The sequence below is a fragment of the Nelumbo nucifera genome, chromosome 8, assembly GCF_055504915.1.
Source record: "Nelumbo nucifera cultivar China Antique chromosome 8, China Antique-T2T, whole genome shotgun sequence".
In the NCBI taxonomy this organism is placed as follows: domain Eukaryota; kingdom Viridiplantae; phylum Streptophyta; class Magnoliopsida; order Proteales; family Nelumbonaceae; genus Nelumbo; species Nelumbo nucifera.
The window spans coordinates 39,847,247-39,873,836 of NC_142656.1; the positions used below are offsets into that span (position 1 = coordinate 39,847,247).

A 26,590-nucleotide genomic window follows, 5' to 3' on the forward strand; every position below is an offset into this window, starting at 1 on the left:
AGTAGATTTTGGTTCCTACCTTGGGCGTGAACACCTCCATTGGGAGATACTGCTTCTCCGTATCAGGTATATCCATCTCTAGTTTCTAATTTCAAATTTGGTTCGGTTTATGGTTTAAGATTGATCTTTGAAAATGCAAATTTTTTAAAATAGGGAATGTGATTGTCAGATGAAATGAGAGAAAATTTTTTAAATTTCGCCTAACCTACCTGCAGGGTTCGGCCATCCATATGATGAATCTATAATCCATTCACAAGCTTGTGATCTCCATACTTTCCTATATTAACCCTGACATGAACACACCCTGTGATGTCCTTATTGCAAAGCTAAGGTACCAAACCTTCTTTATAAGAGTGAAATTGCAACAATCTCAACACATGAATAGGCCCCATCTACACATAAAGAAAAATATAACAAATATTGTTAGGATTCACATGCAAATAATGTATACAATTGGAAAGAAATGAGAGGTAAGGAACTTATATACATGAGTGGCCCATTAACACAATAACTTAGGCTTTTGGGTTTTAAGTAATGTCCGTCTTTGGTACATAAGTCTTACGTGTGTTCATGTACGAGTCCTCCATTTTTGGCAACTACCCTTAATGCACAACAGTGATATCAAAACCAAAGGTTTGGCTGTGCATAAATTCTGACAAATACATGTGATGGCTCCCATGACTTTACGGCTTCCCCATAGTCTAAACAATTGGCATAACTGATTGATCTCCCATGATAACTCCACCCATGAGAATCTAATCTAATGTTGGGTCCCTTATGATCGTGAGCAAAAAGCTCTTAGTGCACATCGAACTTGATAATACAATAACGTTTTTTTTTCAAAGTGGAGTATGAAATTCCGATTATGAAAGAGACTCGTACATAAGAGAGATTGTTAGGATTCATATGCAAGTAATGTATGCAATGAAAAAAAAAATCCTACATTGAAAATGAACGAAAGGTGCATGGGACTAGTATACAAGAGTGGCCCATAACACAATAACTTAACTTTTGGTTTGTAACTAGTGTCATTCTCTTGTAAGTCTTACACTTGTATATGTGTACAAGCCCCCCTGGTTTTGGCTACTTCCCTCAATACACCACCATGCCCCAGCTTGCATTACAGTATTGATAGTATTATACACCCAAACATTCCGTTAGTTTCAAAAGAATAGCATGCTCGAGGAGCCAAAAGAATATGTTTTTACCGAAAGGACTTCCAATGTTTTCAATCTAAATCAACAGACAATGCTGACATGAATGGATTGTCGAATGATGAATGATCAATTTGGGTCTCCCCAAAAGAATCACTGAAATACAAACCCTTCATAGGCTTGTATATAAGAATAGTTGACCTGGAGCTGGACCCCAGTGAACAATCAATGCCACAGCTTCATGCAGAACCCAGTTGGCACTGCTAGAGGCCTCTTGGCAGATATACATTCCGAGAAGGTATCAACCAGCTGCCCCGCAAGACAAGATGGGTCATCGATCATCGTATCAACAAATACCTTTACAATCCTCCTTTCTTGTATTGTAGCTCGCAGACTATACCAAGTTAAGAATTTCTCCCTGAAGTTCTTCTCAATGTGCCCTTCACATTCCAGCCATCGTATAATCTTCACACAGTACTCATATTCCCTCTCCAAAGAGCCATCACTAGCACATCCATCATTATTCCACCTCACCCCACTTCTCTGCTTTGATGAACTTCCAGCCTGTGGCTCTTCCATCTTTCCAGACTGATTACCAACCTCCCCACTGCTGGGTTTTGGTTTACCACTTCTCCCTAGCCCATCTTTACTGATCTCCAGCTTGCAGGGAGTGATAGGTACAACAGCATCGGAGAGATGCCCATAGGGCACCACGTCCAACTCTTTCCCGACAGGGGTGTGCAATCCAGTATCAGTGCTAGTCTCCTCAACCAATCGACCTTCCTCAGGAGAGTGCTTGTTATCAGCTTTAACATCAGACATCTGGTTCTCGGTAGAGTTTGTAGAGCCTCTCTGAGAATCTGTTTGGGTTGTCGAGTTGGGCATAGGCTCCAATGCCGCTATAGCATGTTCTTCATCCAGTGCAGAAGCCACGTCTCCCTGTGTTTCTTCTTCCCCCAACCCAGTACTCATGTTCTGACAGTCACTTGCATCTTTGCTGGCATCATCTGATAATTTTAAAGAATCAGTTTTCTCGATTTTCTTGCAGTAACTGAAATAACCACCTGGGGTATTATCATTCTGTTTACCATATGTGATTATGTTATTAGATTCATCACCCTCTGAAGAAGGATTAGAGACACTGCTACTGTTGGTTGTGGGGCTTTGGCTTCTATTCACTACTGCAGATTTGGAGAGATTACTTCCAGTACTGGTGGTTGTTACCCTTACTTCTGACATCCCTAACTCTGTTTTGTCATGGAAGCAAATGGCCTTGAATACATATTCTGTAGCTGGAGCAAGATCTAATACCGAAAACCTAGTATTTGGCTTGAACAAAGTACAGGTAGGGGTTGTTGGATAGTCCAGAACATCAGCCTTCCTATGCCACAGGACGTACCTTCCAGACTCCAGCGGTGCATCTCTAGATCCCAAGACCACAGTAAGCGATGTTGGAGAAATGTCTTCAAATTTGATAAGGTTTGGAGATATCAACTTGGATTCTGCAACATTGAAACACACCCAACCAACTCATAAGATATTCATATTTTACCACCAATATCCATGTTTTCAGAATACCAAATCATAGAATCTAGGATTAATGCTACCTTGAGTCTTAGAATTGGGAAGATAATGCAAGGTACCAGATGACAGCATTGAATCCAGTGATTCGACAGCATAAGCACAGAACTTCTGGACCTCCGGGCCAGAGGAAAGCCTGTTCACAATACCTCGTCCCATCTTTACAGGTAAACCAGCTAAAGGTCCTACTTCAGCTTCAAGCTTCTTTGCTGCAGTGACCACAATCTCATACAGCTTTTGGTACTTCTCAGTTCCACTAAGAAGCTTTTGGCTGAGAGAGACACGATAACAAAGTATGTCTACTCGTCTGGTGTCCTTTGCAATTATTAGTTGTTTCCTCCAGCATCTACATTAAAACAAGAGCATTCAGTTAGCAATATGGTCTCAGGTTTCCCATCCATTTATGCATTCAAGAAAGTGATACCAAAAACTGACTGTTTGTGGTCAAGAAAACAACCCCTTGTCCTTACCTGTTCTGGATCCATGAAATGAAAAGAAAGAAAAAGAAAAGAATACAGGGCACAGAGGAGCTAGCGATTAACACATGCTGAATTTGTAATATTGTTCTTCTTCGAACCTTGTCTCCATACAACTCTAGCTAATGAAGAAGAATCCTAAACTGATCAAAAAAATAAAAGAATCCTAGGAATGTTCATATAACAACTGATGGTTGGATTTCTTGACTACTGTTAGGGGCAGACACTACAGAAAATATTCAAAGGGAACTTTGGAGCAAGTAAAGTCTCAAATAAACCTGTCACAAGGAGAACCTAAACAATTATTCAAAGGGAACTTTGGAGCAAAGAGGGAAACCAAGGAATTTCCAACTCCAAGAAATTAAAAAAGTATGACAGTGCATCTAAACCATTAATGAAGTTTGACTACAATCTCAATATGATCTTACTTAATTCCTGAAACCAGTACAGAATATGAATTGGCGTTGCTTTCAAAAAGAAAAATAACACAAGCATATTAATATTATCACAAGCATAATCCAAGAGGAATTACATTAACAATTTCAAGAGATGCCATAAGAAGTTATCCAACCAATAAAAGGAACAGAAATAATAAGACAGGAAAAGAAGCTTGTGAGACATGACTCACCTAATCTTGCCATATCATCGAAAGGGTAGCAGCCCTAAAGCATCTCCACAAAATCTTGCCTCAAGGAGGTAGATGGAGCAAAGGGGCCTTTGAAGAGGGACTCAAGATCAATAGTTTACTCAACCTACACCCAAAATAAACCAACCTCAAAATGAAAGTGCAAGTACAAGAATTTAGGTCCTATGGAGAGTGTGCTGAAGACACTCAAGCAAGTGACCACAACGCACTGTCATCGCATCCACACCCAAATTTCCATGCTCAAAGAGCAAAAGAAATGCATTGGAGAACACCGAATCACGACTAACGTAGCCTAAAAATCCCCACAATGCAGTCCCACCCATCTCAAATCTAACCGACTAACAGAAATTCCCGCTTTGGGAAAGGTCTCCTTACTCATTAAGTGACTTCCTATTTGGTTAGGAAGCTCTCTATAAATAGAGGCGGCTTGAAGCTCTCATGCATTCAAAATCATCCTATATGTAAGCTCTGCCCGATAGTGACCCCAACCTCCATTAAAGCCTTCTCGAAGTCATCTGGAACCTTTCCTCCCTTCCTCCTCTCTGAAGCCATCTACCATCTTTCAAGTGGACCTACATGCCTTACCTCCTCGCTCACACTAGAATCTTTGGTGTAAAGATTCCCCCTTCCTCCCCAACCCATATATGATAATATGGGTTTTGAGGTGGATTTGATCAAGGAGCAAGTCATGTGCATTACTCCACTACAGGGCCTAGGTGTGAACCATAATCTACAGCCATATCACACTGCATTCTAGCCCTCTATACAACATATGAAAAGTTGGTATAACGTTCACATACAATACTCAATCAATTCCCCATACAACAAAACAACGTACCTTGTCTAAACGTCAATGAGAAGCCATTTTCTTTTGCCTTCGTCCTTTGGACTATCACAGCTCCAAAAGCATCTTGTTATGCAATGCAAGTGTCATCTCTAATGTCAGATGATCAGCCTCAACACTTCTTTCCTCTTCACTAGAAGATGAAAACACTTCCACAAACCATACCTCAACCCTCTACATGGCCTCATCGCCAATTGGACCCCTTTCTGAAGCAACCTCACTAGTTAAACCTTTAGCAGGAGGCTCATCGCGCATAGCAACCTCAAAAATAAGGACCTTCCTCTTCGACAGACACCCTATATGGGAGGAAGCTGTGGCAGTCTCAAGCACCCTTTTCAACACAAGTTTTTCCTTTGTGGGTGTTTTACCTTTCGGTGCAGCGCCCTTACTTGACTCATCAACTCCACACTGCGTGGACCCTTGCCCTTGCCTTTCCTCTTCTCATGTGCTTGGGGACTCACACCTTTCTCCCCACCCCCCAGGGCTTTCCTTTATGCAAACCCTTTCCCTTTCTTCTCCACTACACTGCCTTCATGAGGAGCAAAAATGTGCTAAGGATGAGGCTCCATCACCAAAAACTCCTTCAGCCCTGTGAATTGTTGCCACAAAGGCAACACTTCCTTTAATCACATGAGCAGTTAACGATCATAGGCAGCAAGGGGAAAATTTTCGCAATCTGTGAATGCAAACTTTCGATTAAAATGGCAAAAGGAATCCTCCACCTCCAAAGTCAAAAACAAGAACCCAACGGGGTCATATCCAAACTGCCCAAGGAACCTATCAAGCCTATAGACAATAAACTTCAAAGCACCTGCATTGTCCAATATGTGCAAATACCCCAGGCCAACAGGTAACGGCAGCATTCTCAGCCTCGGAATCGTCACAGTTAGCCCAAAATTCCAAAATTCTTTCAGTCTCCTCTTCCTCAACAATCCTCCCTATGCACAAATCTTAAGCGTTATCAACCTGATACACATATGGGCAAAAAATTAAGCTTATCCTACTGAAAGCCTTCTCAATGGCTGCCTTGGTAAACTTCTTCAAAGACTTGCAATTCATCTGGTGCTTGTCACGACAAGGTAACACAGTCTTCTTCTTGTCCTTCCCCCCACCCACCCCCTTTTCTCCTTGCAAACACAAAATCGAAAGGCTGCAACTCGCAAGGAATGTTGGCTATGTTCAAACTTTTAGATAGCCACATGAACCAAAAAGGGGTGTACACATACGAATTGACCTTGGTATTGTTATCCAATAATTAACAGATAATGTTGTCCATCTAGTCAAACAAATACCCTAAAAACATGGATAACAATAGCATTGTAGTCAACAGAAGCCAACATCACAAGTGGCAATAGTGTCACTCTCATGCCACCATCTAAACTACCAAGAAAAAGGAACCATGACACGATATACAAGATAAAAAGCAACTAATTGTTTCTGCCATGTTCCCCCCTAATTTCTTACTTTTTATCGCCATTTTTAAACCAAAAATGAAGCCATGGCACAAGTGGCATCTTTCCATGAACCTTAGTCTTCCCTATCACAGTCTTGAACTCTATAGTGTCAAAACACACGAACTCTAGCAGAGGGTTTAGTGACTCCAACAAATAGTTGATGTTCACTAGACTCATCGGGGTAAAATCAACCCTAGGGCTAAGGGCCAGCAAAGAGGTCACATCCTTTGCTGATATACCAAACTCCCCGAAAGCGACTAGGAAAGTATGAATCATGGGGCACCACGTGGCATAATGGGGTTAAACCCATGTTTATAGAAAATGACTTCATAGAGCTTCTGGTTTCTATAAACCATGATTGACACAACGCCATAGTAAAGGCTAATCATGCCATTAACATTAAATACTAGTACATTCTTACACCATTTACTCCTAGACGTGCCAATAAAGACCAAAGGTCACACATCTGGTATTTAACCGTTGCAATGAACAAAAAATACAACGCATATTCCAAACATCGATCATTTCATGCATCACAATTCAAAAGTAGAATACTACAATGCAAGTCCCCCTAGTCGCATATGCTTACTAACAAAAAGACTTCTGTCAATAAGCAAAGGGGCTACTCTAAGTCATGTAACTCGCAAAATGACCAAACCCTTTTTTACTAATCACCACAAAAACAAACTTTGCTTCTAGACAAAAATACTTTTGTCAATAAGCAAGGGGGCTAATGCACGTATATGGACTTAGGTCTTATGCAGAATGCGCAAAAGACACTCAAACAAGTGATCACAACGCTCTCAATGTTAAACGGTATGCCCTTAGCTCCATTAAGATTGATGTACCTTTTGACATTTATTGTAAATGAATAAAGTACATAATCGATTCATGTCATTGTGGTGTGTTTCTATGTAATAGCCTTAATCTGGACACTTATGAGACTCGTATTAGTTCAGAATCTTCACAGCCGTTGGATAAGTCTAGGGAAATTTATCCTACCAAAGCTGACACTGATGTACCGCCAAGTTGGTTGGGGTGGCTTCTCTCAACTGCCAGGGTCAATCCTGAGGTACATGCAGTGTGGGTTTTCTTGAAGCCCTGAACCGAACTGAAATTCCAGTATTGCCCTAGACCTTGGAGATAGATGGGCAAAACGGGAATGTTACACCTGACCCCTAGACTCGATTATGGTACTGCACTATCGGATTGGGTTGTCTTTAATATGTCATTCAGTGAGATCCTTAGAGGGGGTCAAAACCTGGGTATGTTGGTACAGTTCGAGAATTCATCTGAGTGGGTGATCATAGTGACAGGATCATCCCCTTTGTCAGACAAAGTGAATGGTCGGGGATGCACTTTCTCTGATGGAAACCTAAAATTGCCGACAGTTGATTTCAACCGTTGAAATTTGTTTTTGCAAAATATATTTATATAAAGATATAATATATATATATATATTATGGTTTCAAAATGTTTGCAAAAGGTTTTAATTCCCGGGATCCATGTGAGTAGAGAGTGCAGCATTGTACCTTGCAATCGAAGGAGAGGTCCTCTCTTGTCGGGCAGTGTTTGATCATTATCGGCTGAGAGGTTAAGTGTAAGACCATTGAGGGTAATACCTAATGGGCTAATCTTGCATCTGCCCACAGTCCTTGGGTTTTCATAAGGTGGTTGGACCCAATGACCATTTAGTGTAAATGTTGGGCCCATTAAGAGCCCATGGTGATGAACTCAGGGGTTCACCGTCTCCTATAGTGAATTCGGCCAGGCCTTGTAACAAAGGCTGGGCTGAACCCATGTGGCTGATGTGTAGATCAATGTTTGGGTCCCACGCCATACAAAGAGAGCCAACTGGGCAGCAGGTTAGGAGGTTAAGTGAGCACATAAACTTAATGGGCCTAAAGCCCAATTCGAACTAGGTTAATTAGGTTAATTAAATAGGGGCGGATCTGAGTTTGGATCAACAGATAAGGATAAGAGGATAAGTCTTATCCACTTAAAGAGTCCAGATTCAAATAAAGATTTAGATCAGGAAACTCCTAAACAGATTAGGAGGTTGTCTCTTTAAGGCTATAAATAAGAGAGCAGGGCGGACATGCAAAACCACCAGACAAGACACAACAGACTACAGAGTTCTTCCCTGTTCTTGCCGCCCCTACCCACTTCGATCTCCACTTGTGGGAGTGATCAAGAATTGTTCTTGATATTGCTTCTTGGTAGAAGAAGCAATCTAACGTTGTGCTCACCAGCCCTTTGCTCCATTCTTGCTGAAGAGTCATCCTGTTGATCCTGCTTCACCACACACTGTGTCATCCTCAGTGGAAGCGGGTTTTGGTTATATCCTTGGGCGTGAACACCTTCATTGGGCGTTACTGCTACTTCGTATCAGGTATATCCGTCTCCTCCCTTTTGGTTTCAGGTCTGGTCTAGTTTGGTTCAAGATTGATCCTAGAAAATGCAGTTTTCTAAAATAGGGAATGTGATTCCCATATGGAAGAGAGATAATTTTGAAATTTTGCCCAACCTTCCTGTAGGGTTCGGCCATCCATATAATAGATCTCTCATCCCTTCAATGGTGTCAGAGCCAGGTTCAAATCTTAAACCAAATTAAACCAGATCTAAATTTGCGCAAATAGGTAGAAGGCATTCTACCCGATTTGCACAGTTAGCGTTTTTCTGGGAAATCGGTTCCCAGTTTTTGGACGAATGATCTAAAATTAAATCTTTATTAATCCAATTTATATTTAGAATTGTTCTATATATTTTTCTTGGATTTTGGGTTGTTCTTATGGTGGAGATCAAATTCTTTTATTGGCGCAAGAAATCTACGCACCTGCTGATTTGTTCTACTCATTCTTGGTCTGTAATTAATTTTATTTTTTTTAACTTTTAGACAGAATGTATAGAAATTCGAATCCAATGTAATAATAATAGAAAATTAGGTTTTCTATTTTATTTCATTCGAAGTCGAAGCAAAAAGCACAAACAGTTGGTTCCATGCACCCTATGTGGTTTCACACATTTCCAGAGACACAATTGTCTCCGTCACTAAGATTGGAGGGAATCTCAGAAATGCCCAAAATGGAAATGGAACATAGATTAAAAGCCATTTCTATGTGATGACATGAATCAATAAGGTTGTGGACTTACAAATCTGCCTTGCCTTTAACAGAAATGGCAAACGGAAACTTCACCAAATTGTTGGATGATAACAAACTCAAGGGCCCTAATTATGCTGACTGGTTCCGAAACCTTTTGCTGGTTCTGACGTTTGAGAAATTGGACAAAATTGCTAAGAACCCTGCTCCGGATCGTTCGGGTGACAGGGCTTCTAAGGCCCGAAGAAAAGACTATCAATAATGGGAAGAGAAAAACTCTCTTGCGTGGTGTTATATCATAGCCTCTTTAGACAATCCGATATAACGACAATTCGATAAGATCAAAGTGTCCAAGGATATATTGGATAGTCTAAAGACTATATATGAAGAGCAGAACCGTTCTACTCGACAAAAGGTCTTAAAATTGTTTATGACCGCACAGATGACCGAGAACCAACAAGTTCATGACCATTGTCTAAAGATGATGGGTTACATCAATGAACTGGAGACACTCAGGTCAGGGCTAGATCATGACACCAAAATTGATGTTGTCCTCAATTCCATACCTCCGTCCTTCAATCAGTTTATCATGAATTACAACATGAATAAGCTAAACGTTAGCCTTCAGGAACTCAGCAATATGTTGCAGAGGGCTGAAGAACTGATTAAGAAGGATAAGCCAATAGCCATGCTTGTTGAAGGTAACAAATCGGGCAAAAAAAGCGGAAGGCTAGGAAGGCTCAGAAGAAGGGTAGCAAAGCTAAAAAGCAGAAGAAAGATAAGGCATCGAATGCCTGTCACTTCTGCAAACAGACCGGCCACAAGAAGAGGAACTGTCCACAATTTCTAGAGACTAAGAAGCAAGGTAATTTCGAATCTTTTATCATAGAGACCAATTTGTTGGTCACTTCTGCTTCTTGGTGTATTGACTCCGGGGCTTCAACTCATGCGTGTAACTCACTGCAGGGGTTCAAGACAAGCAGAAGACTAAGTCACGGAGAAGTGACGCTTTACTTGGGGACTTCTGCAACAGTTGCAGCTACAGCCATAGGAAATGTAGAACTAGTTTTAAGAGAATGAACAATTGTACTTAAAGATTGTCTTTTCGTACCTAATTTAAGAAGAAATTTTATTTGTCTAAAAATTGTGCATGGGTGGTTATTTTATCTTATTCAGTAATGTGATTATCATTAAACGGAATAACAAATTCCTCACATACGAAGAACTTGAGAACGGTCTCTATGTTCTCCATCCTTCTCTGCAAACAAACATTACCGAAACTATATCGGAAATAATTCCCAAGAAGAGGACTCGTGATACAGTTAGTCTCACGTGCCTATGGCATTACCGACTTGGCCACATTAACATATATTGTATCACTAGGTTGGTAATGATGGTCCTTTGGATTTTCCAACCGTAGAAGATCTTCCAACCTGTGAACCTTGCCTTCGGGGTAAGATGACGAAACGACCATTTACTGAAAAGCCTGAAAGATCTACAGGTACAATTGACCTTATACATACTGATGTATGTGGTCCCCTGAAAGTTAGGGCACATAACTAGCATGTTTATTTTATAACCTTTACCGATGATTACTCACGGAATGGTTACGTGTACCTAATGAGACATTAAGTCTGGATCTTTTGAAAAGTTGAAAGAATTCAAACAATAAGTCGAGAAACACTTAGGGAGAGAAATTAAGACCCTTCGATCAGATCGAGGTGGCGAGTATCTCTCTGACAAATTCAGGGACTACTTAAAGGACAATGGAATGGTATCACAACTAGCTCCTCCTGCTACACCACAATTAAACGGTGTATCAAAAAGGAGAAATCGGACTATGTTAGATATGGTCCGATCACTTCTCGTCCACTGAGAGTTACCCACATCCTTTGGGGGTTTTGCATTAAAGACTACGATTTGGGATTGTCCAGCACATGTTAAAAGAACTAATGCTGACAAATTGGAATCTAAGACTAGCCGCTACCTATTTATAGGCTACCCCAAATGCTCTGTGGGTTACTTATTCTATGATCCAAAAGAGCAAAAAGGTGTTTGGCAGTCGAAATGCCCACTTCTTAGAAGAATATTACATCCTGGATAATCATCATCAGGAAATTATTCTTGATGAGGAGAGCCTAGGGGTAGTGGGAGATGTCCCACCAGCTCCAGAAAATAACCTAAAAGATCTACATGGGTTTCCAGACCTTCAGTTAGTTACGGCTATGACCAAGAAAGTTACCTGATGGAAGCCACGACCAATGAGAAGGATCCCACGACTTATTCGGAAGCTATGTCGGACTTAGATTCCTTGAAGTGGGTAGATGCCATGAGAGCTGAGATGGACTAAATGGAGACCAATGGAGTGTGGACTCTAGTAGATCCGCCCCCTGGGGTAAAGGCAATTGATTGCAAATGGATCTATAAGAGGAAGAACTGCCCCGGTGGTAAAGTTGAGACCTACAAGGCTCGTATTGTGGTGAAAGGGTACACTCAGAAAGAGGGAATCGATTATGATGAAACATTTTCGCCTGTGGCCATGCTTAAATCCATTAGTATCCTGCTACCTATAACAGCTTACCATGACTACGAGATTTGGCAAATAGATGTCAAAACCGCATTTGTAAATGGAGATCTTACTAAAGATATCAATATGCAGCAACCGCAAGGTTTCATAGCTGCAGGTCAGGAACACATGTTATGTAAACTCAACTGATTCATATATGGATTTGAGCAAGCTTCTAGGAGATGGAACATCCGGTTCGACTCTACCGTCAAAAATTTTGACTTTGAGCAAAACCCAGATGAGCCCTGTGTTTATAGAAAGACCAGTGGAGATAAGGTTACGTTCTTAGTTCTGTATGTAGATGGCATTCTACTCATTATGAATGATGTAGAAATGTTAACTGCGGTGAAAGTGTGGCTTTCACAGCAATTCTCCATGAAAGATCTTGGAGAAGCCTCCTACATACTAGGTCTTTGACTCTATAGAGATAGATCAAAGAGTTTAATAGGATTATCCCAGTCTGCTTACATTGACAAAATAGTCAAGAGATACAACATGGAGAACTCCAAAAAATGAAATGTTCATTTCAGGCATGGAGTCACTCTCCAAGGGTATGTCTCCCAAGACTCCCGAAGAGACTGAGGGCATGAAATAGGTTCCCTAGGCCTCAGTCGTGGGGAGCCTCATATATGCCATGTTGTACACTCGTCCTGACATTTCTCAGGCAAGAGTGTGGTAACCAGATACCAATCTAACCCAAGGCAGGAGCATTGGACCGTTGTGAAAAACATACCAAAATACCTTCAAATGACAAAAGAGTTTTGTCTAGTATTCGATGGTAGTTCACTACAGATCCAGGGGTATACTGATGCCGATTTTCAGTCAGATCCAGCAGATAGAAATTCTACATCTGGTTATATCTTCACGATAGGATCGTGTGCTATTAGCTGGAAAAGCATCAAACAGGGGTCCACCGCAGATTCCACAACCGAGGCCAAATACATTACCGCAAGTGAAGCTGCCAAGGAAGCCGTTTGGATGAAAAAGTTCATTCAGAAATTAGGAGTAGCTTCATCCAGTACATCACCCATTCCATTGTTGTGTGACAACACTTTAGCCATTGCTCAGGCTAAGGAGCCACGACCACGAGCCCACTCGAAGTCGAAGCACATCGAGAGGAACTACCATGTACTGGGGGAAATAGTTGGAAGAGGGGACGTCCTGATTCAAAAGGAAGCATTAGCAAAAAATGTAGCAGACCCATTAACTAAGCCACTAACACAAAAAGTGTTTGAGAAACACGTGGAAAGTATGGGACTCCTGCTTGTACCCGATTGAACCTAAGTGCACGTGGGAGCTGTTAGACGGTTATGCCCTTAGCTCCAATCAGATTGATGTACCTTTTGATATTTATTGTAAATGAATAAAGTACATAATTGATTCATGTCATTATGGTGTGCTTATGTGTAATACCTTTAAACAGGACACTTATGAGACTCGTGTTAGTTTAGAATCTTCACAATCGTTGGATAGATTTAGGGAGATTTATCCTGCCAAGGCTGACATTGATGTACCGCCATGTTGGTTGGGGTGGTTTCTCTCAACTGCTAGGGTGAGACCTGAGGTACATGTAGTTGTTAGACAGTTTTGTATGCCCTTAGCTCCAATCAGTTTTGATGTACTTTTGATATTTAGTGTAAATATATAAAGTACATGTTTGATTCATGTTGTGTGGTATGTTTCTGTGTAAGACCCTTAAACTGTACACTTAATGAGGCTCGTGTTAGTTTAGAACATTCACAACCGTTGGATAAGTTTGGGGAGATTTATCCTACCAAGGCCGACACTGGTGTGCTGCCAAGTGTTGGGGTGGCTTGTCTCAGCCGCCAGGGTGAAACCCAAGGCACACGCAGTGTAGGATTACTTGAATCTTTGAACCAGACCAGATTTTTAGTATTGCCCTGGACCTTGGAGATTGATGGGCAAAACTGGAAAGTTACACCTGACCCCTGGACCCGATTATGGTATTACACTAGGTGTCGGATTGGGTTGTCTTTGATATTCCAATCAGTGAGATCCTTAGCGGGGGTCAAAACTTGGGTATGTTGGGGCAGTTTGAGAATTCATTTGAATGGGTGATCATAGTGACGGGATCAACCCCTTTGTCGGACAAAGGTAATGATCGGGGATTCCTCTCTCTGATGGAAACCAAACTGCCGGCAGTTGATTTCAATCGTTGGAATTTGTTTTGCAAATTTATATATATGATATATAATTATATATGCTTTCAAAATGTTTGCAAATGGTTTTAATTCTGGGATCCATGTGAGTAGAGAGTGCAGCACTGTTCCTTGCAGCCGAGGGAGAGGTCCTCTTTTGTTGGGCAGTGCTTGATCATTATGGGCTGAGAGGTTAAGTGTAAGGCCATTTAAGGTATTACCTGATGAGAGCTGATCTTGGGATCTTCTTTGGGCATGAACACCAACGTTGGGAGATACTGCTTCTCCGGATCAGGTATAATCCCACTCTTCTCTTTTGGTTCAGATCTAGTCTGGTTTGGTTCAAGTAGGATCCTTGAGTTTTGATTCTAAAATTAGGGAATATGATTCCAGTTGGAAGAAAGGTAGGAAATTTTTGAAATTCGCCCACCCATTCCGCAACCTTTTTGGCGTCCATTCGATGGATCCTACCATTCTTTCAGCAGTGGGTTTTCTTGAAGCCCTGAACCTTGGAGATAGATGGGCAAAACTGGAATGTTACACCTAACCCCTAAACTCGATTATGGTACTGCACCAGGTATCGGATTGGGCTGTCTTTGATATGCCAATCAGTGAGATCCTTAGAGGGGGTCAAAACCTGGATATGTTGGGATAGTCCGAGAATTCATCTGAGTGGGTGATCATAGTGACAGGATCATCCCCTTTGTCAGACAAAGTGAATGGTCGGGGATGCACTCTCTCTAATGGAAACCTAAAATTGTCGATAGTTGATTTCAACCGTAGAAATTTGTTTTTACAAAATATATTTATATAAAGATATAATATATATATATTATGGTTTCAAAATGTTTGCAAAAGGTTTTAATTCCCGGGATCCATGTGAGTAGAGAGTGCAGCAATGTACCTTGCAGTTGAGGGAGAGGTCCTCTCTTGTCGGGCAATGTTTGATCTTTATGGGCTGAGAGGTTAAGTGTAAGACCATTGAGGGTAATACCTGATAGGCTAATCTTGCATCTGCCCACAATCCTTGTAACAAAGGCTAGGCTGAACCCATTTGGCTGATGTATATGTCAATGTTTGGGTCCCACGCCATACAAAGAGAGCCAATTAGGCAGCAGGTTAGGAGGTTAAGTGAACACATAAACTTAATGGGCCTAAATCCCAATTCGAACTAGGTTAATTAGTTTAATTAAATAGGGGGGATCTAGGTTTGGATCAGCAGATAAGGATAAAAGGATAAGTCTTATCCATTTAAAGAGTCCAGATCAAAATAAAGATTTAGATCAGGAAACTCCTAATTTGATTACGATTGAGTTGATCTTGAACTACAGATAATATAAGGGATTATCCTTATCCCTTAAAGAGTCCAGATCCAAATAAAGATTTGGATCAGGAAACTCCTATTCAGATTAAGAGGTTATCTCTTTAAGGCTATAAATAAGAGAGCAACTCGGACATGCAAAAACACCAGACAAGACACAGCAAACTACAGAGTTCTTCCCTGTTCTTGCTGCCCCTACCCACTTCGATCTCCACTTGTGAGAGTGATCAAGAATTGTTCTTGATATTGCTTCTTGATAGAAGAAGCAATCCGAAGTCGTGCTCACCAGCCCTCTACTCCATTCTTGCTTAAGAATTCGGTTCTTGCTGAAGAGTCGTCCTGCTGATCCTGCTGATCCACACACTGTGTCATTTTCAGTGGAAGCAGGTTTTGGTTATCTCCTTGGGCGTGAACACCTTCATTGGGAGTTACTGCTATTTCGTATCAGGTATATCCCTCTCCTCCCTTTTGGTTTCAGATCTGGTCCGGTTTGGTTCAAGATTGATCCTTGAAAATGTCGTTTTCTAAAATAGGGAATGCGATTCCCAGATGGAAGAGAGAAATTTTTGAAATTTTGCCCAACCTTCCTGTAGGGTTTGGCCATCCATATGATGGATCTCTCATCCCTTCACTCAACACATCCGGAAGCCCAAATTTCCACGCTCAATGAGCATAAGAAAAACATTGAAGAACACCAAGTCACAACTAACGTAGCCAGAAAATCCCCATGGCACAGTCCCACCCTAATCTCAAATCACAATGAACAGGAGTACTCGCAATGAATTGTACTTGATTGAGTTCCCTACGTAGAGTGTAATTAGGCTTGACCTAGACATCAATCACCTACAACTTGATACATCGAAATGGTAACCTCCTACACAGTGATACAATATCACCAAAGCGTTCACACAGTAGCATAACGCACCTAAATAAAACTATGACAACGCATCGCCTAAGCGTCACAGTGCAATAATCTAGCACACTAAGAGTACTACAATAATAAACCAGCATATCAACATTTCAACCAAATATCTAGGCATGAGAAGCTTCTAGAGGGGAAGAGGTTGGGAGCCCTGATCCCAAGATCCCCACAGTGATACATGGCAAAACCCTACTTGTGAACCCTTTGTCTCAAATCTAACCAACTAACAAACTTTCCCGCTTTGGGAAAGGTCACCTTTCTCATTATGTGACTTCCCATTCGGTTTTGAAGTTCTCTATAAATAGAGGAGTCTTCAATCTCTCGTGCATAAGCTCTACCCAACAATGCCCCCAACCTCCATTAAAGCATCCTCGAAGACACTACAACCTTTCCCCCCTTCCTCCTCTCTGAAGCCACCTACCGTCTTTCAGCTAGACCTACACTGTTAACTTACCTCCCCGCTCACAAAAAGCATTGTCAGGCCTTGGGGAAAAGGAAGGTCGAAGCCCAATTAGAGAAGATTGGATAATCTCTAGCAAAATATAGGACATATGTCGATGTCGATGGAAATGTCTCTTACCAAAATATAGGACATATGTCGAAAATGTCGGAAATGTCGAGGGGAAATATTGTAAAAATTAGAGACATTGTGGAAATAATATGAAATATGTGGAAATATGCAATGATATTTTGTAAAATGATAAAAAAAAGCATTAATACATATTTCTAGACTATTATCTTATTCCCAACCATTATATAAAGCTAAGAAACTAAGATCAATAGCAAATTAGTAAATGACAATTTACTCATTTATTATGCATTTTGATGTTTTTACAAGGTTATCCGATATTTTCTTTTCTTATTTTTAATTCTGATTTATTATAAATTCTAATATATTTATTTCACACTAGTAAATAGAAATATATTTATTCCGATTTTTTTAATATTAAATCTATAATACATTATGTTTTATTATAAATTTAATAAACTGATTCTCCTTTTTGTAGCATTATGATTATGATAAATTCTGATTTCTTATAAAACTTAATGAATTTATTATGATTTTTAATACTAAATTTATAAAAAATTATGATTTAGTATAAAATTTAATAAATTTATTCGGATCTTTTATATTAAATGTAGAATATGATTTATTATAAAATTTAATAAACATTTTCTGATTTTAATAAATATTTTAAAAATACTAACTAGTTAATATTTTATTACTTCAAAAATATTTTATGTTTTATATCATAAAGTAATTAATTTATTCTTTTGTTTTTATTTTTTGTTAATTCTTTTTTAGAAATATTTTACAAAAATACTAACTAGTTAACATTTTCTGATTTTTATTTTTGTTTTCTAATGAATATTGTAATTTTATCTCAAATATTGATTTTCATATTATTTATTCATTTTAGTGGCTTTTGTAGTGAGGGTCTACATTATTGTTGTAGACCTTCATTTACTGTAATAAGAGTGAAATAAAGATTCTATTTATAAGTTTTCATTTATGAGGTCTATAATATTACAATAGACCCTCTTGCATTGTAACATGTTTATATAAAGGTGTTTTAAAGATTCCATTTTAGGGCTTGCTATTGTGATGGTCTATAGGATTCCATAGACCATCATAGACTATAGCAAGTCTTTAAAGTTTAAATAAACTTAAGGCTGAGGTTTCAATTTCATTCGAATGAACTTCAGCTTCCTCAAATGTCGAAGAGACACAGAGTGTGTCTGCAACCAGTGAGCAGCAAACCAGCACTCAATGAAGCCCTTCAATAAAAAAATAGAAGATGGCAAAGAGCATTCTCCTTCTCGACCTTGAGTTCACACCTCTCTCTCTCTCTCTCTCTCTCTCTCTCTTCATTTTTCCTAGCTTTTTCATGGTTATTCACCGTGAGAGAGAAATAGGGTCATTGCATATCTGAATCAAGATGAAAGAAATTTCTTCAAAGTTTCATAAGCTGAACGTCCTGCTTCCAAGAAAAAGATATTTCAGCGCATGACCACTCTTGTTCTTGGTTAGATCCTGAAGTTGTACTCCAGCTCCAGGTACACAAGCTAAAACGTAAAACCCTCTTCTTTTTTTTTATCAAAAACCCCTCTTCTTTTTCCCCTTTAACGTCTCTTTTTGTTTGATATGAGATGTTTGTAGTTCAAATATATGCTGAGTTGTCGACATATACTTGGAAATATTTCGATATATTATATATTTTTTTGTTTTTGGAACGATATTGTCAACATTTACCGAAATGGTCGAAATATCAACTGACATAATGTATTTTTTTAATTCATGTAAAATTTATGTCTCTGGGTCTCAACACCGACATATGTCGGGCGACATTTCGCGACATTTTAAGCCATGGTTCCTAATAAGTCCCCAAAGATATACCCATCTTCACCCAAGAAATCAACTAAGTCAATATTCTTTTCATTAAAAGTACTTAATAGGAGGCTTTATTTTCAAAAATTCTTTTGTTCACTTCCCAAATGCACCACATTGCCACATGGACTGCTACTTTCCAAAAAATCCTACCTCTTTCACCCAAATGCCTATCTTTCCATTGCAAAATAAAATCACAAACTGAATTAAGGACCTAGAAATAGTTTCTTTCATGAATCAGACCCAGCAAAAAGTGCCATAAACTACGAGCTACCTTACAATTTAACAAGAGATGGCCAATGGATTCCCCATTCTCAAGGCACATAATGCAAACATTGGGAGAGATGCACCACTGCCCACACCTTTTCTTCTACAAAATATCACAAGTGCTTAATTGGCCACAAGATGGCACCCAAAGAAAAAAGAAGACACAGTGGGACCGAGGAAAGCCATAACCTACCAGCCGAGAAATGGGAAGAGACCCACAAACCAAGCTAAGCAAGAAGGATTTAGGGGAAAAAGAACCAATAGGGGTAACAGACTAGGTTAACTTGTCAGGATAAGAAGAGGAAAGACAAACATTAGACAAGAACAAGAGGGAAGAAGACAACTCAGCCGACTGAAAAACATTTAGACCTCTTCGAAAATTAAGGTTGAAGGAGAGACAATGCCTATCATTTGTTATGGTCAAAGAAATCAGTGTGTTTATCACACACCAAGTTAAAAAGTTTAGGAAAGGACTCACTCAAGAGGGAAGATCCCCACCAAAGATCAGTCGAAAGTTTAATTAGATTACCAATCTTGCAAAATATTGTCTTTCTCTTGGTTACATTCTGTTAGACAGATTTGTATGCCCTTAGATCCAATCAGTTTTGATGTATTTTTGATATTTAGTGTAAATAAATAAAGTACATGTTTGATTCATGTTGCGTGGTATGCTTCTATGTAAGACCCTAAAACTAGACACTTAATGAGACTCGTGTTAGTTTTGAATGTTCACAGCCGTTGGATAAGCCTGGGGAGATTTATCCTGCCAAGGCTGACACTGGTGTGTTGCCAACTGTTGGGGTGGCTTGTCTCAGCCGCCAGGGTGAAACCCAAGGCACACGCAGTGTAGGATTATTTGAACCCTTGAACCGTACCAGATTTCCAGTGTTGCCCTGGACCTTGGAGACTGATGGGCAAAACTGAAAAATTACACCTGACCCCTACACCCGATTATGGTACTGCACTAGGTGTCGGATTGCTGTCTTTGATATGCCAATCAGTGAGATCCTTAGCGGGGGTCAAAACCTGAGTATGTTGGGACAGTCTGAAAATTCATCTAAGTGGGTGATCATAGTGATGGGATCAGCCCCTTTGTCGGACAAAGGTAATGATCGGGGATGCACTCTCTCTGATGGAAACCAAACTGCCGGCAGTTGATTTCAATCGTTGGAATTTTCTTTTGCAAAATTTATATATATGATATATACTTATATACGGTTTCAAAATGTTTGCAAATGGTTTTAATTCCCGAGATCCATGTGAGTAGAAAGTGCAACACTGTTCCTTGCAGCCGAGGGAGAGGTCCTCTATTGTCGGGCAGTGCTTGATCATTATAGGCTGAGAGGTTAAGTGTAAGGCCATTTAGGGTAGTGCCTAATGGGCTAATCTTGCATCTGCCCACAGTCCTTGGGTTTTTATAAGATGGCTTGGCCCAGGGACCACTTTGTGTATGTGTTGGGCCCATAGGGTCCATGTGATGGGCTCAAGGGGTTCACTGGGCTTTCTAGTGAATTCGGCTAGGCCTTGTAACAATGGTTGGGCCGAACCCATGTGGTTGATGTGGAGATCAATGCTTGTGTCCCACGCCATACAAAGAAGCTCATCTGGGCAGCAGTTTGGAAACTTATTGAGCACTAATTACTTATTGGGCCTAAAAGCCCATTTCGAATTGGGCTGATATGACCACCACTCAAGGGGGCGAATTTGCAGATAAGATTAAACTCCTGATGAAATCAGGAATGGGCTGATCTAACTTGCAGATAGGATTAAGATTATCCCCTATCCAAATACAGATTTGGATTGGGATAACTCCTAATGGGATTAGGAGGTTTCTTAATCACTAAGATTTGGATTGCTGCCCCTTGGTCATCTGCGCGGTCATGAACTGATTCAGGACCTTCTGGCGAGTAGTTTGGGCCCCTTTAGATTATCCAATATGTCTTTGGCGAGTTTGAACTCCATTGAAGGGAAGATCAACAAATTTGTTCTTGATATCAGTCTTTGCTGAAAGGCTGATTTGGTTCGGTGCTCTAAGCCTCCAATGAGTTCTTGTGAAGAGTTCAGTACGTGAGACGTACACTGTTGGTTCTGCCCCACCATCGCTATGTCATCTTCAGCGGGAGCAGATCTTGGACCTCTCTTTGGGCATGAACACCGACGTTGGAAGATTTTCATTCTCCGTATCAAGTATAATTCTTCCTTTGGTCTTTGGCTCAGATCTGGTCTGGTTTGGTTCATGTAGGATCCTTGAATTTTGATTCTAAAATCAAGGAATGCGATTCCCAATTGGAAGAAAGGTAGGAAATTTTTGAAATTCGCCCACCCATTCCGCAACCCTTTTGGCATCCATACGATGGATCCTATCATTCTTTCACATTCTTGGGTGGATTCTAAGTTGTTTCTGCAATTGTGATTATACTCCATGCAAACATCAAGCTACATATATGTCACTACACATGCCGATGTAGGACCATGTAAATGCAAGTTCATAAGAGATTAAGCAGCATATACTCATACCATAAAGTACAAAATAACGAGATGATGAGAACATAATGATTATATACAGCATGTATGTAATTGTAAATAAATTTGGTGCAACCGCCAAACCGCATACAGCCTACATGTACAAATGTAGGATCAAAAAAAAACACAGTTCAAAATATTAGGTAGATTACTCATACCATGGAATATGAAAGTAGTAGGATAGAGATGGGAATAATGATGGCTGTAACCAAACCTGAGGAAATTACCCAGCTGCCTTGTGTATCTACATGTGTAGAGATGTAGGCCAAGTCCAAAATAGTTCTAAAATATTGAAAAGCTTATGTGCATTACCATGGAATATGAAAATATGAGATATGGATGGATGGCATATACTCCTTTCTAATCTTTATGGCTTGGAGATAATCTTGGAGAAGAAGCCTGCGCATTGAAGGCAAGAGTTTACTTTTCAGAGAAAGCAAAATCAATGGGAAGGATGCTGTGAAAATCAGGGAGAACAGGATGGATGAAGTATTCTTGGTAGGGAATGGTGGTTCAAAAGGTTTGGTAGGGGATGATATTTGGTGGTTCAAAAAGTTTTGTAGATAACATAATTTCTTTCAAAGGGTGGTGGATTATTGCATTAAAGAGTGGAGGTCAGTTAAAGTCTTGAAGAAATCGATGAAAGGAGATATGTGGCAGAAAGGAACAATACAGAAGGAAGATTCATAGCTCTTTGAGAGTTCTTTGGAGAAGAGACAATCAGCTTGCTTCCCTAAAGGAAGTGGGAATGCAGGTTGGAAGGAAATATCCATGCAATTGTACAAGTTCGTTATAAACTCAGCAAATAGTCTCTTAGTTTTTCCAAAGCAAGGCAAGAAGTCATTAGGAATAATAGTTCTAGAGATGTTAAAGAGGAAGAGGAAAAGTTTGCATTGATGAGTAACCGTGTCAAAAGGGAGCTTAACAAGGGGAGAGAACTTTGGGAGAACCAATTGGTAGTTTCGGCAAGGAGAAAGTTGAAGACTAGCATACAATTGGAGAAGCAATTAGTAGTTTTTTGAAGCTAAGAGGTGCGTTAATGTTAACTCTGTTTGATGAAAACAAGGCCCTCCTAGACCTCCTGGAAGAGTAAGTAGATATAGCAGCTTCTTCAGTTCAAACTAAGTTTGGCCAGTTTTAATCTCACATTGGTGCCCAAGCTCCAACTTGAAGATGATGGTATAAAAGTAAGGATTCTGGGGTTTCCTTTTCACTTGTGGCAGCAATCAACATTTAAACAACTGCTAAAGCCTATGGAGGTGGTTTGAGAGGTTTCGTTTTCAAAGACCTTCATTCAATGTCAGTAAGATTGGTAGGAGTGAAACCTGATGCTATACCAAGGAATATTCACATTCTCTAAGACTCTAACAGAATGTTTTGTATCTGGCTTACAACCTCCACCAAAGCCACTTTGTGGAGACACAGGATGGAACATGAACAGATTGAGGAAGATTATCTATGTGGCAGGAAAAGGTTGAACAATTCAAATTTCTTGGATTATTGCATTAAAGAGGGGTTGGAGAATTCAAATAGCAAGAAGTCTGCACTCCAAATTGCTAATAATAGTAGCACTTCAAGATTTGGAGTGCAGCCTGGCAGCAGGTCTCTCACTCTCTTGTGTAGGTGTTAACCATTGGGAGAGAGGAAACGCCACCTGCCTTGAAAAGTAATAGTGTGCAAGGCAAGCTAGGGGAGATAGATCAACAGACTTTAGGGGGCAGATCAAGTAACAATCCAGGTCAATGCAATTTCGACACATTTGGGAACAGTTTTGATTAAAGATGGGCCAAGTGACCAGGCAATCAAAATAAGAAGTTCGAGTCATGAGTTTGGATGAACCAGTTTAAGTGGGTCAGCTCATAACTCTAAAGTAGCATTTGACCATAGAGCACATGCTCTTTTAAATGATCACATGAACTAGTGTCACATATTGGTAGACAAATAGGGACAATGTGTCATTGTCCCCAATTGACCCCCCAAAACAGATTAGATACCAAAAGCAATTTACTCCCGGGCAAACTTCCACAAGCTTCATTCCAATGATCCCTGAGGACCATGAAGTAATTAGTGGTAAAAGTTTGCAAGGCGAATTGATCTTTTACCAACAAGAAGCGCCAAGAAAGTTGTTATGCAAAGAAGTGTAAAGGCAGTACTTAGTCAAACGGCAGGTATGTGGTGAGAGCCTCAAGAACAACAAGGTTTGAGGTTTAAAAAGCACACGGCAAGGAAAAGAACCATAGTTGGGAAAGCAAAGAGTGAAATTTAGTAATGGGTGATTACAAGGTTTGTGAGAGAGGATAGTGTGAAAAGTTCATTTGATAGTGGGATGATTGGTGTCTCAAAGGACGTGGAACCAATAATAAATAAAAATTATGCGGAGGCTTTTGTAGACCTGGTGGTGGAAAAGCATGTAAAAGTTTGCCCTCTGTCAGATGAGGCGATTCAGGATCTAAATGTTGAAAAGTCTTTGATAGATCTTCAAAATCTCATTACTGATTCTACAAGTCTATTAACATAAATGGAGACGGTCGAGGGAAAAGCAAATTTGGAGTTAAGAGAGTATAATCCAAAATGTGGTGAAATGCTTGACAATAACAAGTACAAGAAGATAGGTTTTAAACTATATAAGAGGAAAAGGAAATATAGAACAAAACCAGTAACAGGTTAGGAAGAAAGTGAAAATGAAGTTGGTGCAAGTTAGTCTTCTGGGGAAGGTGTTATCATTGATGAAACACATAAAAAACACATAAAATTAGGTGATCTATTAACTTGGAGAGTGGTGAACAAAGAAGTGGAGGTAAGTAATATTTTGGGTCTATCATCTATTGGAGGATGAGAATTTGCAAGAAAAAACCTTTAGGGAATTGGAAGAAAAACTTTGCATGCCTTCAAAGAGTAGGGAGGAAATCACTGGATGCTGATGTGACAAGTTGTCCTGCAAGGAGTGTTGATATCCAAGATAGACTGAGATCCTCTAAGGATGCAGGGGATGGTGTTGATGTGGACAGTGAATTGAAGGCAGAATAGATTTTTTCACAAAACATGGTCTTGAAATTAGAAAGGATTATTGCTAACAAAATAATTTGTAAGATTCTAAGAGAAGACCTAATGCAATTAGACAGTTCAGAAGTCGGAAAATTCAGAGAACAGTACAGGTGTCAAAAGTTTTCACTATGCTGAAGGGGGGTCTATTTGGGGTTGGTCCTATTAAGAAAGTGAAAAAATCAAAGAAGATTTTTTTTTTTTTTTGATGATTGATTAGGCAATTTTATTAAAGAGAAAAAAAAGGGAAGTACAAGCAGCCTCTGAGGAGGCACGAGATGCTAACTCCCCAAAGGAATTAGTACAGACCCAAACACTATAAGATTACAAATTATCCCAATACAAAGATGCCTGAGAAACCCCTTGCTTAGCCAAAGAGTCTGACGAAGCATTAGCTGATCTGCTGGCGCATTGGAATCCATCTTACTTTCCTCAGGAGATCTCTGTAGTCCCAAGTGACAGTGTCCAAATTCTGCAGCCAGCTATTATTACCTTGGAATCTCCTTCAACTACCAGATTTTCCACTCCAAGTTGGCTTGCTATCTGTAAACCTTGTACAGCTGCTAGTAATTCAGCTCTTGTTGAGTCACCCACTCTTACTGGGCCTGAGAACAAGGATACAATGTTGCTGTTATTATCCCTTAAAATTCCACCAATTCCTGAAGGCCCTGGGTTACCTTGACTACTGCCATCAAAATCCAGTTTAATTACCCTTTCTAGAGGAGGAGTCCACCTTGCTTGTGATCTGGATTTCTTTGAAGTTATTGAAGCCATTAACCAGCTCCTCCGAATATCATCTTCGGAAAAGTCCACAAACAGTTCTGAAGTTTTCAACCAAAGAATGGTTCTTGTAACTATGCATTCCTTAACTTCCTTGGGACTACTTTCTTTTTCTTGGAAAATCCTCGTGTTTCATTTCTCCCAAATGGTCCATATGTGGCTTCTTTTATGCATTTTCACATCCCTCTCCTCATTAGCTAACCAAGCAATGACAGATCAAAGAGCAAATTTACATTAGAAGTCAGAATCCACCTGCAACCAAATAAAGAAAACACCCAATTCCACACATCTGCAGAAAAGGAACAAATATTAGCATGTAGTAACAGTCCTCATTCTGTACTTTACACATTGTGCACCAGTTTGGGTTCAAGCATAATAGAGGTCTCTTCTTCTGCAGACTATCCACAGGATTTTTTTTACAAGTAAAGAATCATATTCCATTAATTCAAAGATCAATTACATGAGAATCCCCTTAGAGAGGCGTGAGATGTTATCTCTCCATTCAGAAAACACAAAAACTACATCAAAAAGTGCATGACTGTTAAAAAACACAAATTACAGTTGTGCCCAGAACAATGTTTCCCTGTTTGTCCCTTGTTTTGCCAAGACATCGGCAAATGCATTAGCTGATCTCCCAACCCACTGTACTGTTACAGACATATTCCTTGTGAGCCATTTGAATTTCTTTATCTCATTCTTGTATTCCCACGTGACATCCTCCGGATTATTTAACCAGTTGACCACTGTCTTAGAGTCCCCTTCAACCAAAAGCTGCTCCACACCCATTTCTTTTGCAAGAATTATTCCTTGTATTTCAGCTAACAGCTCTGCCCAAATAGAGTTCCCAACACCTAAAGGGCTAGAGTAAGACAGCCTCTCCAGCCTCATTCTTCAGTATACCTCCCAACCTAGAGGGACCCAGGTTGCCCTAGCTTCTCCCATCAAAATGCAGCTTCAATGAACCATGAGGAGGGGGGACCCAACTTGTCATTACCTGTACATTAGAGGAGAAACAACTTGCAACTGATAACCAATCCCTCCAACAATCAGTAAAGGAGAAAAGATCAAACAAATCCAAAGTCTTTAACCAAAGTATGCCCTATACATAATGCAGTCCTTCAAAGCCTGACTGCTCCTCCCCTTTTCTTGGAAGATCCTGGCATTCCTCTCATCCCAAACTGTCCATCACAAGGCTGCTCGCGCACACCTCCACATTTTCCTTCCTCTTTTATGGGGCCAATAGGACATAGAAGGTTTAAAGATTGTACTACTGTTGGCAAATCCCATCTACACCCAAACAATGATAAAAGCCAAACTCAGAGCTCTGCAGTGACATTACAAGATAAAAATAAGTGATAACAGTCC

General features: G+C 40.0%; 2 protein-coding genes across 3 annotated transcripts in view; both read right to left on the reverse strand.

Moving 5' to 3' along the window:
* Positions 1-920: 920 nt before the first annotated feature.
* The window catches only part of LOC104590430 (VIN3-like protein 2), a 57,923-nt gene continuing 32,253 nt past the window's right edge, over positions 921-26,590 (reverse strand). Inside the window, exons 4-6 of one of the 2 annotated variants that reach the window (XM_010249101.3) lie at positions 2,762-3,081; positions 2,243-2,656; positions 921-2,161 (exon numbers count right to left, since the gene is read on the reverse strand). In XM_010249101.3, the coding sequence (XP_010247403.1) occupies positions 1,380-2,161; positions 2,243-2,656; positions 2,762-3,081 (1,516 nt within the window). In that variant the 3' untranslated portion in view covers positions 921-1,379. Of the gene's footprint in view, positions 2,657-2,761; positions 3,082-26,590 lie in introns of both variants that reach the window. The other variant, XM_010249100.3, reaches the window with a different exon arrangement.
* The window catches only part of LOC104603113 (uncharacterized), a 39,290-nt gene continuing 30,234 nt past the window's right edge, over positions 17,535-26,590 (reverse strand). Inside the window, exon 3 of the mRNA XM_088892766.1 lies at positions 17,535-26,512. The gene's annotated coding sequence lies outside the window, so the exon portion shown is untranslated. The remainder of the gene's footprint in view (positions 26,513-26,590) is intronic.